At 37.8% G+C, this 20,204-nt stretch overlaps 1 protein-coding gene across 1 annotated transcript; it reads right to left on the bottom strand.

Annotated features, from left to right (window-relative positions):
* Positions 1–657: 657 nt before the first annotated feature.
* On the bottom strand, positions 658–18,834 carry UBA2 (ubiquitin like modifier activating enzyme 2). Its single transcript, XM_050904112.1, has 17 exons — positions 18,691–18,834; positions 14,721–14,804; positions 14,399–14,469; positions 13,190–13,254; positions 12,379–12,479; positions 12,095–12,216; positions 11,330–11,397; positions 9,018–9,139; positions 8,049–8,148; positions 7,336–7,496; positions 6,333–6,426; positions 6,122–6,234; positions 5,495–5,650; positions 4,840–4,936; positions 4,111–4,216; positions 3,178–3,314; positions 658–1,757 (listed from the first exon to the last, which is right to left on the bottom strand). Exons 1-17 carry the CDS (start codon positions 18,832–18,834, stop codon positions 1,576–1,578), a joined length of 1,923 nt encoding a protein of 640 aa, XP_050760069.1. The 3' UTR covers positions 658–1,575.
* Positions 18,835–20,204: the final 1,370 nt, after the last annotated feature.

The raw sequence follows: 20,204 nt of genomic DNA, 5'->3' as shown, positions 1-20,204 counted from the left end.
AATTAACTCAGAAGGATTTAATTTCATGGTGGAGTATTATGCCTCCAAACGAGCCATTGCATATGACTGTTACTACCTAGAAGAAGAGACAAAACATTAATTGCATCATAGAATTGTAGTTTTGCACTGCATTGGCAATTTAACACTGATGACGAGCTCACCTTTGTACTAGACAGAACCAGATGCAGGAACCAAAACCTAAAAAGGTGCTGGCTTTTTGGTTTTTTTTTTGGTTTTTTTTTTTTTTTACATTCTCCTTCTATACAGTTAATATCTTTAAAATTCATTCTGTTTGCAAACTGTAACAGAATAAATCTTGTCTGCTCAATTCCTCTGCTCTGTAAGGCTAACTCTGCATACTTACCTATGAATAGAAGCAGTTTTGGTTCACTGACACAAAGTTGGAAAGTAATTCCAGTACGGTGACAGAAATGGCTGATTAATGCATTCTAAGAATCAACACTGATAGTTTTGAGAGCTACCAAAGTAGTTAAATGAATGCAGTAGGTTTTAAGATACCGATTCTGAACATCGCACTTTTGTCCTATGCACAAACTGTAATGTATAAAAGACTAGTGCTTTCTTTCTGAAGGCATGAGGTGGTGACAGCATGCGTGTGGTGGTACAAATGCTCCAACTGAAAAGGCCAATAATTGATTGTCCAAGAAAAAAAAACATTCACAAAAGTTTTATTAAAAAAATTCCCCTTTCACCTCAAACAAGTGAAGCTTAAGTTCTGTACTACTAGGTTATGTTTAGAAAAATGAAAATAATACAGTAATTTTTGAAGGCTATACATTGTAAAATCCCATAAGTCAGCATAAACTTGGACTGTGCAAGCAAATATAGCAAGTATTTCAGATGTCATTTATTTGGTCCATCAGATGTACAGTATAGTAGTAGTATCTGAGTTTACAAAACATCAAATATAAATAACCTGAAACTGTAACAATACACAAAAATTTGCTTCTTACATTGACATACCAGGCAGTACGAGCTGAAAAACTTGAGTAAATTAACAGTTTTACAGTAATGTACATAGTGCCACCTGAAGTTTAAGAACACTGTTAAAACATGGCACTGATTTGCTTTATTGAATTTTCTTTACTTGTTCAGGGTGTGAAAAATGTTTAGGACTAGGCTAAAAATATTTTTCTTCAAGCAAAAAATAAAAATGTAGTTACTTAAAATCTGGGCATCAGATGATGACCCTTTACTAAACAAGAGTAGGTTTTTTTGTCCTATCCAATGATACCTAAAAGGTATTTACACAAAAATAACATGCTTTTTTCATGACTGTTTAAGCAAATACTTATCTGTAAGTATTTATAAACTATGTTTCTACTACATTTAATATATGGAATTAATATGGAAAAACTTCTGAAAGAGTCTATTGAGATGAGAGCTTTATCGTCAAGAGAAACAGACACAAATTATTTAAGCCAGTGGTTTGGTATTCACTTGGAACAAAGGCCTTAAAATTAGTCTAGTTCTGGACATTTTTCACATCCCAACACAATATGCTGTTACTGTATTACATTATCTGAATCATTTTGTCAAGGGGCATTTGCATGTTCAGTCTAACGCTATAATTTCATCTTGCTCTTCTGTCTGCTCAGTACGCGCTCTCTTTGTACTGACGCACTCTTTATCTTCTAGTTTTCTCTTGCGGCTTTTGTCTTCCATATCATCATCAACATTGCTTGACGTACCTTCATCTTCAGAATCAACAATCAATAGATCGTCTTGATCTGGAGCTGCAAAATATATGTTTTTAATTCAAATGGATACTGTAAAGATAGTCTACTCGCAAACCACATTTCATACGTAAGAATATGTCTAATACAACAAATAATTCTTGGAGCATTCTTTATCCATATTCTTTGTCATTCAACTGCAAAAGTATTTTGAATTTCTCTGAAGTTAGTATTAAATAGGCTTTTCACATGGTTATTCCCTCTTCACTTGAGGTATGGAAAATATTACAGTAACCCAAAAATATGGGAAATGCATTAGTTAGCATGATTTTTTTTGCATGTACAAAAGAGAAGCATTGCATGCTATCCACAGCAGTCCTTGAGAAAAGAACTTTTACACACACTGAGCTGTAGTCCAGCCTCTCCTTTCACTAGTGCATTCAACAGAACTCCCACTAGAAGCAAAGAGAGGGAGGAGTGGAAGGGTGAGCAGACTTAAAGAGCTAAAGGATAACAATGGATAGTATAAAGAAGGGAAAATAGAACCAAACATGAACTTTCAAGACATCTAGTGGATTTTGTTTTGAAGTACAAATTCACTGTAAAAACTAATTTTATGCTAGTTTTTTAATGTAAATTGAAATCAGTTTTAGCAATACTCTTAACATTTAATCTCCCCTGAAACAAGAGGTAAGTGGAAGTGACTACATACTTGTGCACGTATCTTAAATAGGACCATCTGACACGCAGAGGAACATCACCCAAAAGCCTAAGACAGAACTACCAATATCTAACTTATATCTGTCACAACAAGTGCTCAGATTCATACGCTATCCCTATAAACCAGTATGACGTTTCCAGTACATTAGCCTTGAGTGCTTAAGCATCATTTAAGTTAAACTATTTTGAGCATGTTCAAAGAAACACGCTACATTAGGAAGCTGATAGTACTTCTTCCTGGATAGCAAACACTATTTTCTTGCAATGCTTTGCTTGACCGGTGAAAAATAATTATTTTGTAGGCAGGTAACAAAGATGTCTTCTTAAATTAACAAAATGAAACATGATCAAAGACATCCACAAAGTAATATTTAATTTGTAGGGAGAAAGTGACAAATTTGGTTGATTCTTTTTTGTCAAGCAATAGCGTGACCGTCAGATAGAATGGGTCTAACTTTATTTCAATCACTGTGCAAATGACGCACTTAAGCTGACAGCCCACCAAGCCCTTGTGAGTTAAATAATATAATTTCAAGGTGTATTTACTGTGAACTTTTGTAACAATCTTAAATGTGCAATTTGTAACAGTTGTAAATGTGCATTTTTCTATTTAATATTATATTTATACACAGAGGCAACTTAAACGCCATTTATTTAATGTTGGCAAAGTTAAGTCATAAAACTGAAGACAACTATTTTAATTGGACTGCACTGCTGAAAGACTCTTTTGTTTTATTTAATATTGATTACTGTTCTTTACCTGTTGATGTTGAGGGTTGCGCTCCATCATCACTACCATTCGTAATGTTCTTGGATGTTGGTTCTGACGGTTTAGGGCCAACTTTTTCAGGGGTATCACCAACAACTTCAAATTCTACATCTTTTTCTAGGTCTTCACTGCAGAAAAATACATATGCTTTTAAACAACCAGGTGAAAATAAAAACCTGTCTTTTTCACAAAGGAAGTATTTCATTCAAGTATTACAGCACTCTGCAACTATGACAAAATGAGAAAAACATATTAAAAAAGAGGAAAATCTGTCCAGTCCTCCTTTATAATTTATGCTTTGTCTATTCATAAACACTGTTCCACCCAGTGCTATGACTTAAAATGCTCAGGAATGAGAAAAATCATTACCTGAGCTTACCTTTCTTCCTCAATGTCACATTCCTATTCTCACGGAAAGTGCAGTGTGTTAATTTACTGTATATTATATGTATATTACTTATCCAGGGTTAAATACACAAACCAATTATTTCAATGTGACTTCTATTTGCATTGCTGTATCTGAACACAGGTAGTCAAGCAGAGGATCTACTACCCCAGCAGGCTGGGGGGGTTGCCTTTTTTTATTTTGTTTTGTTTTTTAAACAGCAGTTTCTCACTTGTTGGCTGCTCCAAAAATTTGGGTTTGCACTGTATTTTTATGTTGTGTAATGACAAATTACTCAAAACCTTTTTCCAATTACTGTTGTAAAAAACAAAAACCAAACCAAAAACCAAACCAAAACAAACAAAAAAACCCCTAAACTCTATAAATTCATTAAAAATAACAATTTCTCTTTTACCTCTATATTTTCTTCCCACAGCTCAATCTTTCAGCTTTATTCATGAATTTAAAATTCTGAGTTGGAATTCCCTGTGTATATATTCTACATATATACACAAAAATGATTATTTCAGAATCCTTACCTATGAAGCACATTGATTAACAGCGTATAGTCCTGCAGGAAATCATCTGCTTGTAGTCGAGTGCCATTTCGAATTCCAAAGTCTGATAATTTCCTGTGGTTATTTGCTAGAAAAACAGTGAAAAACTACAGTGTATACAGCTATTTATAAAAAGATCCTTTAAACCCGAATAAATATGATGAAATGAGTACTCCAGAAGTTTTATGTAGAAACATAAGATTAACATTTATTAGCTATATTTAAAGTAAAGCTGACATTTAAGCCTATCAGGAGTTAAAACTACTTATGTTTGAGTTATTTACCCCTCATGCATCATGTTCAAGCACTTCACTATTACTACATTTAGGAACATTTTGGAGATAATATTTGTATTACAATAGTGCCTACAAGCATCATGAAAAGACCACAATCTAAGAACAAGAAAACGAACAGGACTTGCAAACAGAGGAAAATACCTGGTGCACTTTTATAGCTGAATACCTATTCTTGAAAGGAATCCTGACACTCCAGGTGAAAAGTACTTTATATAGGAAAGCTGAACTGGACATGCAGGCTTGTAGACAATACCACTAGCTATTCTTGAGCCACTTAAATACTTGCAAATCCAGTTCTCTTCAAATATTAGTCTACAGGATGAACACTAGAACATTTGCTATACTGCCATTCTGTATATCTTGGTTTCTTCCTAGTTTTTATCTACTCTTAGCTAAAAAGCTTCAGTATGCATACCTTCTGTTTCTCCTTCTTCTGAAGAGATAAGAATAGTTCCTTTTCCATCATCTATTTGTACATCTGGTGCTACCATAGCAAATTTTTCTTTCACTATCTGAAAAGATGAATATGATTATTTAATCAATATCTGACTTAAAAACACTTATAAAAGAAAGAACCTTGAATTATGTTGATTTTCTTATCCTGGCTCATTTTCAGGCATCTACTGAAGCCTACTTTTTTTTTTACTTCCATGAACAAAATAGTTGTATTTTTGCTGTCTGAAACCTACAGGTTCAGATACGCTGAAAAATTTTTTAGTATACTTCATAAAATGACAGAATTACAAATCAGTTGTGACTATGCAACTGTAATGTGGCTACTGAACTATTCAACTGAAATACAAATTCAGTTTTTTGCTGTTAGATATGAATAGGCTTTAAAACCACCAAAAAGTTACAAAATATAAACACTCTTTCACAAGATATACAAGCACACATGAGCAAGAAGCATACTGGCTCTTCTAGCCCTTCTCGTAGCTGAGGGAAATGCAAAATGTAGAGCAAATACAAACAGCTGATGTTCAGTCAAAATATATTGAACAAAACCCTAACTTTAATAATTTACAGTATTAGAATCAAAATGAAAGCTGTAGCTAATATTCAAGATTTACCTTATCCTGGAGTGTTAACACAGTAACTTTGTGTACATTAAGTTTCACAGTCACTTCTGGCTTACTTGCACATACATAGCAGTTAGGATTTGGTGGGTCCAAAGCACAAGGAACCAATAGCTTCTTTCTGGGATTTGGCTGCTTGTTCAGAAAAATCTTAAGGACAGACAAGAATAAAACAAGTTATTCTGTAAGTAACAGCACTCATAAAACCTGTTTTCCTACAGATCTACTCTCTTAGTCTCACAGGTTGTCCTATTCCGTAATCCTCTTTGACATGCCTGCTGAACAGGAGAAAGCGCATATTACAGCCAATCCACAATGACACCTGTGCTGACTGACCAGCTATTGCCAAATAGATCTGTAACATGAAACAGCCATGTTTCAACTGATGTCAGTCTGGTTCTCTCTCCTATCCAGCAGCCAATTTTCATTAAATCAGAGGAATTTAACCATCCTTGAGACTTCCACGTCTCTTCATTGTGGCTGAAAGCTCCCAGCACATTCAGAATCTACTGAAGCAACAAGTGAGAGACAGTGAAACTACACAATAGTCAAAGCACGTTAAATGTGACTTTTAACAAATAATAAATAACATGAAAGTAAAAGTATCTTATTCCCACTTACCGTTCTACACTGATCTATTTTTCCTGATAAAATCTTCAAACCCTCCAGCACTATCAGACCAGCTATTACTGCATTAGTAGTAGCTATAGCTGGGATAATATTTCCTGCCATTGCTGCAAAATAAGCAAGAGTATGCAGATTTTTAACAGTAAATGAAAATGAGAAGTGTAGATTATTATTTAAATAAAACAATGTTATATTTTATCCTTACACTTGATATCAAATCTGCTCTTCATATTCATACTGAAAACATGCATCCTGAGATTCGCAGCAGAAGTGACAAAATCCATTGCAGAAGGGTCATCCTGACAAGAAGTTAATACAAAAGGTACTTAAAAATCAGATTACTCATTGGAAAAAGTTTGCAACACATGGTTCCTAAAACCTCTAAAAACAGAAAGTTTAAAAAACAAAAAGTCTGCACAATATTCCATTTCAAAGTCAATATACTTCCTCTTTCAGATGGTACGTTTAGACAGAGCAGTAATAAATACACGTGTTCAGAAATTGTACTTAGTATTTTAGAAGTGAATTAGTGTATTAGTATTAATAAAATGCCTTGTATGTTCAAAATAATGTCTAAATCCTAAATCTTACAATGTTTTATGCTCAGTTTCAAAAATTGGTGTTTCAGAAGTATTGTTACTATCTGTTGTAATACTATTTTACTATTTTGTCCCGCCTATATTTACAAACTCCTTTTTTTTTTCTTATGCCAAATGATAACTGACTGCAGGAAGATTACACTGTGTCTGGTGCTAAAAGAGAAAATTCTTTTCTTGATCTTCTTCAGCAAAACTTGTAATATATTACATACCTATCGTCAGAGCTAATTACTAGGTACAACTCAGTAAAACTCTAGCTACAAACCACTGTATAAGAGCATGTTTCAGAGAAAGCTAAAAAGGAAAAAATGAAGTTGCATTATTACAATATTTTCAAAAATCAAAACATGACAAATACTTCTGAATTTGTGCTTTTTAAAGTTGGTGAATTAAGTTATTTTACATCACAATAGTTAATCCTTACACTCAGTGAGTTACAAATATAGACTGTTTAAAGTATGTATTTGTTTACATATGGAAAGTGCTTTCAAGTGAGGTGCCACACATTTTTGTTTGAAGTAGTACTATTCTGGAATGAAACTGAATGAGTCCAATATTTGTACTACATTTGTAGAGTATAACTGGTTCTTATGTATTTGGCAAACTAACCTTATCCCATATAAGCTCTGCTCCATCACCCTTCTCAGCCAGGTGAAGTCTCAGGGTTTCAACACTCTTTGAAAATAAGTGTGCATAGCTCCTGACATCGAGAACCTGCTGATCCTTCAAGACTGTGGAGGATTCATTTTGCTGGTCAGGTATGTTTTTCTCTTTGGGAAAAGAAAAAAAGAAAATTAAGATCAGGAATACTTAGAAATCCCACAAAAGTTCTCTCAAAGAGCTAAGAATTTTCTAATTTCAGCAAAATTAAATATTTTCTAAATTGAAGAACAATATCCTTAAACTACAGTAGCCCCAACATTTTACAACAAATCTGCATTTAAAGGTGCAACTATAACTATACTGGTATCAATAGACATACACAAATTATAGCAAATGTAAATTTTCAGCAAAAGTCAGCTTTCAGAGATAAATCTATCAGCGCTTATAGTAAGGTCTCCTAGAATACGCTGACATGAAATTTTGTGAAACGTCAATTTTCTACAGCCTATACTGAGTATCTAAAATAACAATTGCAAAACAGTTTTAGAAAAAACATTTTCTATATAGAGAAAAATTTAAAATTTTCAGGAATCACAAAGAATTAATATGTTAATTATCAGTACTCAACTGTGACAGTGAGAAAATGTACGTATCACAGAGATGCATTAACAAACAGCAGGTATGACTTACAAATACAGAGTGGGAGGAGGGACAATTACCTTGATTTTGTACCTCAACCCAGTCCAGTGGCACTGGAGGCTTTCTTTTCCTCCACAGCTTATCCATTGTTAGCAGATATCTAATGTCATCTTTGAAAAGCTAGGAAACATAAAAACAAAACAAAACAAAAAACATTAAAATGAAAGGGGGGGAAAGAAAGACATACTTTATTTTCACATCTGCCATGAAATTGAAAAATCAGCATTAGATTTATGAGGTTTTGCTTTTCTCCTTGAAAATATTTTCAACCACATAAATAAAAATCAAACTCCACAGGAAAAAAAAAAAACAGCTTTGAAAAACTTCTTATTCCCCATTCTCTAACACTTATTGCATAAAGCAGTAACAGCTCTGATTAATTTGGGGGGGGAGTAAAGTAAAAATCAAGAAACAATAGTCCAAACAGTGGGTTCTTTAGTGGTACTAAAGCCATCGCTACAGCTCTTTGTATACTTGCCCTGAGATATTCTTACCTACATGCCACTGAATTTCAAAAGTGAAGTTATTACTACCTATCAACATTACATTCTATATTCATTTCCTCTATTTATCCACTTTCAGCAACTATTTAGAAGGAAAACTCCTAAACCAGTTTGTACTTTCTTATGCCAGAGCCTGATTATACACAGAAGATGACTGATAGCTTTTAGGTCCTCAGATTGGTTCTGTTTATGCCCAGTGAAACTCCTACAGAATTCAAGTTTACCTTTTCATATTAAAAGTAATTTGAATGAAGTTTTTTCTGTACAGTATGGACGAGCTGCTGAAGCCATCTGTACAGACGCAGATGGAATGCCATAAAACAAGCACGTGTTGTAAAAGACCAACACTACAGCAAAATTGGTGGAAGTCATAACATAATTGCATAATTGATGGCTAGCATTAAGTGTCCAAACTGGGTTTTGACTTAACTTTAAAGCACCTCATACACTTCAAATAAAGACATTTATTGGGGTTAAAGAAGATACCTTAGTAAAAAGTTTAACTGGATCGTATCCAGTTGATTTAGCCCACTCCTTAGTTGAAACACGTTTAATCTCACCATCTTCATTGGATGCTCGTGCTCTGGCTTCTGCTTCTGCTGGCTCCCCTATTAATAAAGTGTTAACCAATATTTTAATTCAAAAAAAGGAAACTCACATCCAAATACTTCCCCTAGAGTCAACAACCGAAATGCTGCAGGGACCATAAAATGGCTTTACTGCGCCCAACAAAAGCTGAATTAGACACAGTGCGACTACTCCTGTTTGCTTCTGCAACTCACTAATTTAACTTGATGTCACCTAATTCCTCTACTGGCAGAAACAGTGAACAATTGTTTCCTATTAACTTTCTCCACATAATGTTGCGATTTCGTAAATGTCTAACCACCCCCTTTTAGTAGTCTCTTTTCCTGGCTGAAAAGTCTTAGTTTGGTTAGAACTTCAACACACACACAAAAAAAAAAAAAAAAAAAAAAAAAAAAAATCAGCTTCCTACCTCTGGTTATTCCTATACAGAAAAATTCCACGCATACAGATGCTATTCATTTTGTGTTTCTTTCCCAGTCACATCCAGCAATTGCTACTGTGATTCCTAATAAGCAGCAGGCTGATGTTTTCATAAAACTATCTATTAACATCTTGACTGAATAAGAAAAATCAACTCAGAGACCATCACTTTGTATGTAGATTTGTGAATGTTTCCCCCTCTTTCACCAATGCATCATTTCATATTTATCTGCACCAAATCTACCTAATGTCTCATTGCCCAGTCATTCTGTATTGTGACGCTTTCAACTACTTTTTGCAGTTAGTCCTCATCTTTATTATTCTGAGTGACTTTACTTAATCATGTATGCTGAACAGCACTGGTCCCATCCCCAATCTGAGACACTCCTCTAATCACCATTTATCTCTATCATTTTAGTAGTTTATCCACTTCAGGATCTTCATCCTTTTTTCTCTCCATGGCTGCTTAGCTCCTTCAGGTTCCTCACAAAAACTTTTTGAGTGCCCCCCTGCAGATTCAAACCAGCATAAACCAGACATGCTTGTCCACAGGTTTGCCGATTCCTTCAAAGGACCTGCAGAGCCATGCAAGGCACAACTTTCCTTTACAAATGTTGCTTTGACTCTTGGACATACACTATGTATGTCCACTGATTCTAAACAGCATTATCACTACGGACAGTCTGCTCACTACAGACATGAGGCTACAGCTCAGGCCTTCCTATAATTGCCCTGGTGTCTTTGTTTAAATAAGTGGCATTGTCCATTGATCCTATCAAAGGATCCAAAAGAAGCAACAACCAACGATGCTTATTCACCTTCAGAGTAACTATGGTTACCGTCCTTACAGAAAAATACTGAATAGCTACAAAAACATCACTCAAAACGGGCATATTTCCTATGTAGATTAACATTGAAGTATTTCAGGCTAGAAGAGTTCAAACACAATCCCTGTATTTCCTTGCGATCCCTCAGCTAGGAGTGGAAAATGCAGAGTGACTACAAATACCACTCAGTTCTCGGTCCTCAGTTCAAAAGAAAAGGGGAGGAAGCGCTCCATCAAATCCAAATATACAGTGGAAAAAAAGGCCACCCTGTGAAGATCAGTTATATTTAATTTGCACTTCAAGCTCACTTTCCATTTCAAGTTTCTGTACACATGGGGAAGACTGTTTGCTGCAGAGGGAACAGCAGTCTCCCAACAGATACAAGCCTATTCATCTAAATCATCTATCTTACACCTGGATGTGTTAACCGGAACTTTATGATTAGTGAGTGTATCGACTGTGTTCCTCACAGCTGTTCTACTCACACTATCTGAGAACAACTAGTGAACACCAGTGACCCGTCTTACACTGTATTAAAGTTTTCACAAGAGCTGAAGTAATCATTTTACTAATGTTTTAGGCTGCCCACAAGGGCCACAGTTCTGACAGGTGAAACTATGAAACTGTTGTCGTTTCGAAGAGTGTTCTTGCACATTCTCCATGCAAAAACCTCTGGTATGCACTATGCATCAAGTTAACTAAAAAACACTGAAAATGTTTCAAATATCTGATAAGCAGCAGTATGAGGGAACTAAATTATGCATGGTGTACATGAAGGTCTGTAAGCGAACTTACTGTTAACACACCCCAAACTCTTGTTGTCCAAGAGTACAGTAGATGGAAACCTCTTAAAAGAAATGGAGCTGAACTCTCTAACCTTAAGAAATGTACAGAAAGAAGTCATAATCTCTGAAATAGAACATTTCAGTAACAGGGTAAACTACCAGCTTGTATCACACTCACAGGCAGCTTCAGGATCAGCTCTGTCAGGAGAGACTTCTTGATCAGCATCTTCTTCTCCAAACAACTGGCTATATAACAATTAAGAACAACAACACAACACTAGAATTTCATCATATCTGGTTAAAGACTGAAATATTTGCTAATGGATATATATCCACTTTAGAATTCTTGCTATCAGAGTGCCTCTTCATACATTGCTTTTTAAATTGTTGGGATTCATCACATGTGGACTTAACACTGACAACACGAAATGTCCAATGCAAAAATGAATTTAGCAAAACAGTTCTATATAACTCACTCAATAGTTCACCTAGCCTTATATTTATATTGCAGTACTGAATGCATTGCTTATAACCCTCCAAGATCCCAGCAAACTTTACATCTGTTAATACATGCATTAAACTGAAAAATGTGTTAACTTCACACAAAGGTGAAGAATAAAGTAACCTCAACCTACACTGCTGTGCCAAACTGTCAGATTTTCTGTGATACTAGAGCAAGACCTAAGTACTAACCAACCTTCCATCTTTATATTAAAAGAAAAAAAAACCAAACCACCCTAAAAAAACCACCCCAAAACCCAGGTCAAAGAAATGGAGGTTTTTGCTATAATCCACATTCATTAAAAAAAGAAAAAAAACACCAACAAACCAAACCCCAAAAGCCCCCCAAAACTGTGTGTCCACTTTATTTCTCTGTCTGTAGGCTTAGAAACTAGAAGAGTGAACCACAGTACCTATTTTCTTTTTAAAAAAAATCACTTACTTGAACAAATACTTAGCCCACACAATGCAATGGATAGGTTCCGATGGCGTATTTCGGATTGTGCAGCCTGGAAAAGTCTTCTGAGTTGGTTTAGGATGACATTCATAACATTCTGTCACTCCCTGGTGAAAAGTGAAATATTTACTTGTCACACTGTGAAGGCTACTGATAGTATATGCTATTACCAAATGAACTGTAACTGCATTTCAAAACACCCAACTCCCAGTTGTCTAAAAGAGCCAATGATTTAAACTTAAAGCGACAAGATTAATACACAACCTAACCTTTTTAATAACTGTTACTTGTCCAAGGTAGCCTGCAGTTCCACTCTCTATAAGAGGAACATCAGCAGCCAGACACATCCTGTTCACATGGTTACGGGCAGCTGCAAATCAAGAGTTTTTAAAGAAAAATTTGAATAATTAGGGAAAAAAAAGCTTTACTTCTCCAAATTCAAACTAGCCTCCTATGCAAACATTTATCCTTAATCTGCCTTATTTCATTATAGAGCACTACGCCTTTTCACAATTTTCCAATTGACATAAAATATATCGACACTATTAAATATAGCAAACTCAACTGAATAAAGTTACAGATGTACACACAATACTCATCAGTTCCCATCAAGCAGCAAGATAGCAGTTAATGTTTACTTTCAAAACACCTTTAAAAGCACTAACTACACTTTCAAGTTTCTAGTGAAGCACACAAGCATTAGTCAAACTACAGATAGGTTAATCATAGAATCATACAATGGTTTGGGTTGGAAGGGACCTTAAAGATCATCTAGTTCCAACCCCCCTGCCACGGGCAGGGACACCTTCCACTAGACCAGGTTGCTCAAAGCCCCATCCAACCTGGCCTTGAACACTTCCAGGGAGGGGGCATCCACAACTTCTCTGGGCAACCTGTTCCAGTGACTCACCACTCTCACAGTAAAGAATTTCTTCCTAATATCTAATCTAAATCCTCTAAGATACTTGTTATTTAACTGACATTGCAGAAGTACTAAGAGTAGAACACATTAAAGTTCTGTTTCTATGAACAAGCAACAATATTTTCATCTTCCATATAAAATCATAGTGAAAACTTCACCTCTGTTATCCAGAGCATTCATAACCAACGTAAACTGGCGGAAGAACTCTACGTTATAGTCAGGGCTACAGAAAAGAAAAACAATACTCAAAATGGCATATCAAAGTTGTTGGTTATTATGCCACAACAGAAACTATACACATGCAAAGGGTGGACTGATGTTCGTGTGATAAATTACACGTTATAAATTTACTGCTAGCCTTTAACTGCCCCATTTGTCTTCTGCCCATTTTAAAGTTGGGTGAAAGCATGAATTTTATGCTGCTGGAAGGAAGCTATTGCAATTAGTACTAATTTGACCAATGAAACAGGCAGACAACGAAAAAGTGATTATACTGCTCTGACTTAATGAGTAAATTGGCTGAGCTGCGGCAACTGACCTTAAAAACCATCAGCTGAGGCTAAAACGTGCATACTGTAATTACCATAGCTCATCAGACTGCTGATAATTCATTATACTGTGATAGCTCAATTGGTTTTGATCGCGCCTCCATACCCTTAGGAGCCAAGACGTGGGATTTTAAAATCTTGACACTTTAGTATCTTTACATTGCATTTTTCTGATTTAAAGAAGAAGGTGGCAAAGAAGAGAGAGTAAAGAGGAAACAGGATTAACGGTTTTACAGTTTCAGGAGAAGGATGCAATGAGTCAGTGTTTCAGTGGCTACTAGCAACACCAGAGTTCAAACCTTAATATTACAGAATATCAATTTTTAAGAAACTGGACAAATATAAATTAAAACACGGGAAACAGCTAATGAAAATCTACATAATCTTGTACTCTACTCATTGGTTATGGATCATAAAGACTAAATTTTAACAGTTTTGGGCATATATAAATGATACTCAGTTACCTACACACACAAAAAGGACTTCATTTTTTTAATCACGGACTCAACATTCACATTTATTTTAATCTAATTATTGCTCAAGACATCAGGGCATTCTTAGTGTAGAAACTTATATAGTATATGTTGCTAATAAAATTAAAAATAGACACAAGCAGATGACTACAGCTTACTACCAGAGCTTAAGAAAACTCATGCAAAATCCACACTCCCACTCAGGTGTGTGGTAGTCTTATATTTACAGCTATTTCTTCTTATTGCAGTAGCTTTGTAAAATATCTTAAAGCACACCATTGTAGCATTTAAATAACACAGTACTTGCAAATCAAAACATGTAATTAGAGCTTAAAAACAAACATACTTCATGATGCTATCATGGTAAGCTATAATATTAGCTTCTGGATAAAACTGTAACACGCTTTCCTTGGCAACCTAGAAATAAAAAAAAAAACAAAAACAAAAAAAACCACTTATTATTTCTTCCTTCCTTCTAAAGATAGATTCGATACCAGTTGAGTATCGAGTAAGTTGACTACCTTAACACATTTAAATACTTTTATAATGAAATGTTGTGGATAGCCATGATCAACCAACAACACTTACCTCTTCACAGCAGAAACAAAATTGTGACACTGTCCATAAAATAATACTGAGTAAGACTTGAGCTTTGACTTTTTCCTCACCTGTGATTTTGATCTTCCAACATGCTTCTTTTGAAACAAAAACTGCCTGTTGAGATTGCTGACATCAATAGTATCCAAATCAATCTATAAACACACAAGAGACAGCCATTTCACTTTTACAGAAATAAAAGGAACAAAATCATTAACAGAGTTTGAAGCAAATGCCATTAACCAAAATGCATAAACTTTACAGACTCCTTTTCAGACCTGCATTCAGGTGTTACATCTGCACTACAGCAACTGTAGGGGCACAAGTGATCACCTAATCATCTTCAGGAATCCATACATTTTAAATAATTACTAACAATGGAACCGTATGTCAAAAATTAAGGGCTACCTGACAAAAAACTTTCTGAAGAAAGAGTCCCTACTAAAAAGGCACATGAATTTTGAGATACGTATGCACAGTAGTTAGTAGAAAGTCAGTAACTGATTGTCCTATTTACCATAGGATAAAGATTTTAGTGAGAATTCATCAGGAACACAGCATACAAACTCAGTGGAGATACTGCAGAAATCAGTCTAGATAGGTCCAGTCAGACTCTACATGGGACTAAACACCCTGAACGCTGGCTCTGTACCACGTTTCCCCAAGGTCCAAAAAAGGCTACTCAGCAAACTAATTAGTACTTCTACTTTATATTTGAACATGGCTTTGAGTAACTGAATCAGTAAACTGAGGGCTGCACTGTCATCTAATTCATACACTGCAGGGCAAAAGCTTTTACTGTTTGTCACCAGGACTAACTGCTTAAGTGCATATTAAAAAATTATGAAGTCTACTTACAAAAAAAAAAAAATCCAATCACACAATCAAGATGTTTAAAAACATATATGACCGAACACCCATGATGTACAACCTCAAAGGATGCCATGACTGTAATTCCCAACATCCATGTTTCTATTTATTAATACATGCACATGAACATCGTAATTTCAAATGTCTTTACCCCCCCCAAGAATTAAGAAGATTTAATTATTTAATTAGAACTTTGAGAAGATTTATTCCTACCTTTGTTGCCACTACTTTTCCTTTAATTAAACAGTTTCTCTGATCAACCACTCTTTTTAGAAGTCCTCTCATGTCCCTAACATTTTTAACTAGGAGGGGAGGAAGACAATTTTTCTGCGCCTCAGAGATATTTCTCCCAAATTCCCATAGATAATGCTGACATACTCAACATAGTAACGCTTTCAGCTATACGGAGAGTACTATCAGACTGACTATGCAGCGTGAAGTTTAAACATGACCTACTGAAGGTGTTCCCATACGCTTTTAATTTTATTAACCAAATTTAAATAACGAATAAAGTACGCCACACACTTCTCATTGAAAATCCTTTGCATGTGAGATCCAAGCTCCAAGATTAAACTTCCTGTTTTTAAGGATTAAGTTTTAATATACTAAGAACTGTAATAGCTAGAGAGTTTTATTTAAACACTAAATAAAAGCACCTGTGGATATAAAGCAAACAGAAAATATACAATGTTTTAGAAATGTATTATAAAGCAGAGACTGTTAATCTTTATTACCCATAGTATCCTAGCAACTACCCATGGTCTTGTATCTTTTCATGAAAATGGTATTTGCATGAAAACACATTTCTACATCCTTTCCTTTCTCATAAGACACATTCAGAAAGCTTGCTTAGTCCAAAGCCAAAAAGCCTGAGAACCTCAAGTAGAAATGATTAGTGCATAATTCTGTTAAAACTTCCACTACCCAGAAAGCTTTTAGTATTGTAACTGGAGATGATAACAAGTGACATAAGCTACAACTGAAAATAGTACTACCAAAACCAAAATTAGCAAAGGAAGTTTTTCTCCAAAGAGAATACCTGAGACTATTAGACCTCAACAGAAGCTTCAATCTAACTAAGAATGATCAAAATTTAACAGTTCTCTTATTTTAATAACTTTTACACTGCTCCCATTTTTCTGTTAGAAGGAAAGGCCTCAGAACTTCTTAAGAATATATATTCACGTCTTAATTCAGACTTGGATTCTGAGTAATTTGATTTTGTTCTTCATTCCTGAGGACAACGGCACTGCCTTTCAACAAAGTATACTTAATGAAATCACATATTTGTGAGTTGTCTGGTATTCAAAACTACTTTTTTTTTTTTTAAGATTTTGTTTAAAAAAAAATATTTTACAACTTCTAAAAATAAAACGCATTTTCAGGTGTTCAAGTTTGTTAGTATTTAATAACCAAGGAAAACCCTCAACAATATCACAAACGTTGAAAAAAGCAATTTATTCTCCTAATAGCAAACTTCCTCTTTGCGTAACAATTCTCTTTTTGCTCTCGCCTTGTCTTTTGCCCACCCGCTCTGTATGTTATCAAAACATTACTGTCTTGCGTAAAACACTGTCAATGATAGTTTTAAATGAAGATGGCCCTGATCCAACACGTACTTAAGTTAATGGAGTCCAAGTCGGCCTTGAAAGACAACACACCAAAAAAAAAAAAAAAAAAAAAAAAAAATCAAACTACAGTAAGTGAAACAATAAGCATACGCCAATGAGATTTATGCCTAATGACTACTTGGAAAATTAGGAGATATTAAACTCTTTCTATTATAATGGATAGCAGGAGTACACACATGACATAGTAAGGTAGGGAAGAAAAAAAAAGGGGGGAAAAAACAGTGCAGAAAATGCAGGCTTCCACTCTTCTGCATATGTTTACTTCACCGGTACAATGTTAAAATTGCATAGGCTCTCAGTGGCAGACTCAAAGGGACAATTTGGAATTACACTTAAGCATATCCTACAAGTTTTAAAAAGTATTTCAGTAGAAAGGCCTGAGTTGTACGAATAACAAGGCAAACCAGTAGCTGTATTCTTCTACAAGCTGATACAGTTTTAGATAAAAGCTGTTTCTAATATGCTCTGCTCAACAAGTCTGACTGTAAAAACAAACTTCTTACAACTTGTCATACAAAACTCTCAGATGTGACTCCTGGCCAGTCACACACAAGTAAAAATGTATTCAAGGAAACAGACCTGTGCTCTAGCTGGATTTGTACTCCCGTGATTTCTTAAAACCATATACGTTTCATAACTACCCTAACAAATTAATAAAGGTCTGGAAACTAGGTAATCAGAGTTTTGCTAATACTATTTCTCTCCATCCCGTTTTCATTACCACCCTCTCAATTCTGCCCTTCCTATACACATTCAGAGATTAGTATCAGGAGGCAGAAGTGAAAGCAACAGCCCGCGGGAAGCTATCGTGACCGGACTTCTAAGACTGACAGTTTTACAACTCGGTATCTAAAAATACAGTTCACCTCCCACGTATTTTGTTTTTCGCTGCAATCCATCACTGGACCATTATCCACAGTACTAGCAAAGGCAGTATTAGGCAAAACTAAGACTTTAACGAGCAATCGCTGGGCAGCGAACATGGCACGCCACTGTTTCCCAGCAGATTTCATCTACGGGCGTCCGGAGAGGCGCAGCCGCTCCTACGCCGAGCGAGGGCTGGACCCGCCGCTGCCCCGAGCTCCGGCGGGAAGGCGGCCCTCTCCCCCTCCCGCCGCTCGCTCCGGCGGGGAGCCCGGGCACAGCGGCACCGCCGCTCGGGGCGGCCCACAGGAGGAAGCCCCGCGGGGCGGCCCCATCTAAGGCGGGGGCGCGGATGGCGCCGGCAGGCCGCAGCCCCTTTGTGGCGGAGCCCGTCCCCCGGCGGCAGGGGCGGCGCGGCGCGGCAGCCTCGCCCGGCAGCTTTGGCGGGCCGGGAGCAGTTTGAAAACACGCAGACAATGCGGCTGGCGGGAGGGGCCGCGCCGCCACAGCGCCCCCGCGCCCGCCGCCGCCCCGCCGCCCGCCGCCCCGGCCCCCCTCAGGCCCCCGCCCCGCTCCCTGCCCCCCCCTCCCCCCCGCCCGCCCGCCCGCCCCCGGCCTTGGCTGCGCCGCCGCCCGCCGGCCCCTCATCCGCGCCGGCCGCGGCCCCGGCCCGCACCACGTCGATGTTGCTGAAGCCGGTGAGCACCAGGTCCTTGAGGAGCTCGCAGCCGATGCCGCCGGCTCCCACCACCAAGAGCCGCGCCTGGGCCACGGCCTCCGCCAGCTCGCTGCGCAAGGGGCCCGACACCGGCACGGACATGACGGCGGGCGAACAACGGCGGCGGCGGCGGGCAGAGGGAGCGACTCCGCGCAGCTCTCCTCAGCCGGGCCGCACTCCGAACAGCGAGCCCGGGCGAGACCAGAGCGGCGGCCGCCCGCCTCGCCCGCAGCGCCCCCTGCCGGCGGGGAGGGCCTCGGCCCTCTCCCGCGCACGGCCCAGGAAGGCTGCAGCGGGGCCGGAGCGCGGGCGGGACGGGGCGGACCGAGGCGCCGGTTCGAGCCCCGCTCCCGCCGCCGCCGCCGCCCGCGCCCGCAGGCCGCCTCGGCTGCGGGCTGACTACGGCCCCGCACCGGGGGCAGCGCCTCGCGGGAAAGCCGGCCCTCGCCTGTCTGCTGCAGCCGCCGGTGCAGCCAGGGCTCGGCCCACAAACTCTGCGCTCTGGGCTACCTGCCATAGCTGGGGAAAAGAGCAGGCTGAGCGCCCGTGGGGAGCACTGGCAGCGTTCAAGGCGTAACGTAAGATTTTGATGTGTGTTAGCCTAAGTTAACAGACTCACCTCTAGGAGCTGACATGGTAAGCTATAATTCTTCCTTAAAAAAAGTAGTTTTGCAAACACATTTTAGCTCCCCCCCCTTTTTCTTCTTAAACCCACACTTTAGTGCATTAACTTACGCTGCAGCATTAAACCTGTACAAAAAGCTTTAAGGACACTCACCTAAATTACTCCTCCATTAAGTCAATTAAAATACTGCAGTTTAGCCTAAACCAACAGGGAACTCCACAGACGAATTTAGACTGTTTTAACTAAAGCAGCACGATTAGCCTGCGAGCACTAGACTGGTAACAAGGCAGGTGCCGTACCTACCCCATCATTCTGTACCTGCAAGAACAGAAGTGCTAACAAAAACCTCCACCTTTTCCCCATCCAAAGCAATGGGACTGTCAGAGCTCATTTAACCATTCAAGTGTAGCTTATTCTTCACTGGAAAAACATACAGAAAAGCTTCATCATCGGAAGACTAGTGACAGCAAGGCCCTTCCAGCCACTACCCACTGAATTTCCAATCTGTGGTTAAAACAAAGCAGATCTGTTTTTTAAAATCAAGCTTACATTAAGTTCTTCACTGCTAATAGTTTCTAAAAACTGGATCCTGTTTGGCTGATGAATGCTAACAGTATAACTAACTGCAATAAGACCTCTTTTCTCCTTTCCCATTTCCTCCCCAAATGTTAAGTGTAACTAGAATCATGAAACAATCTCTATGCTTAAATTTCCATGTATAACCAAAGTATGCAAGTTTTCTGTCGCCACATTTTAGAGGCATGCTAATATATACTTCAATCAGTTATTCTTGGAAATAAGCAATGTCATCAAATGAATTTAATTTTTCACCACATCTGAGGAAAAT

Source organism: Gymnogyps californianus, chromosome 12 (assembly GCF_018139145.2).
Source record: "Gymnogyps californianus isolate 813 chromosome 12, ASM1813914v2, whole genome shotgun sequence".
NCBI classification, from domain to species: Eukaryota; Metazoa; Chordata; class Aves; order Accipitriformes; family Cathartidae; genus Gymnogyps; species Gymnogyps californianus.
The sequence above is the reverse complement of the archived record's forward strand: the minus strand, read 5'-3'. Positions and strand labels throughout refer to the sequence as shown.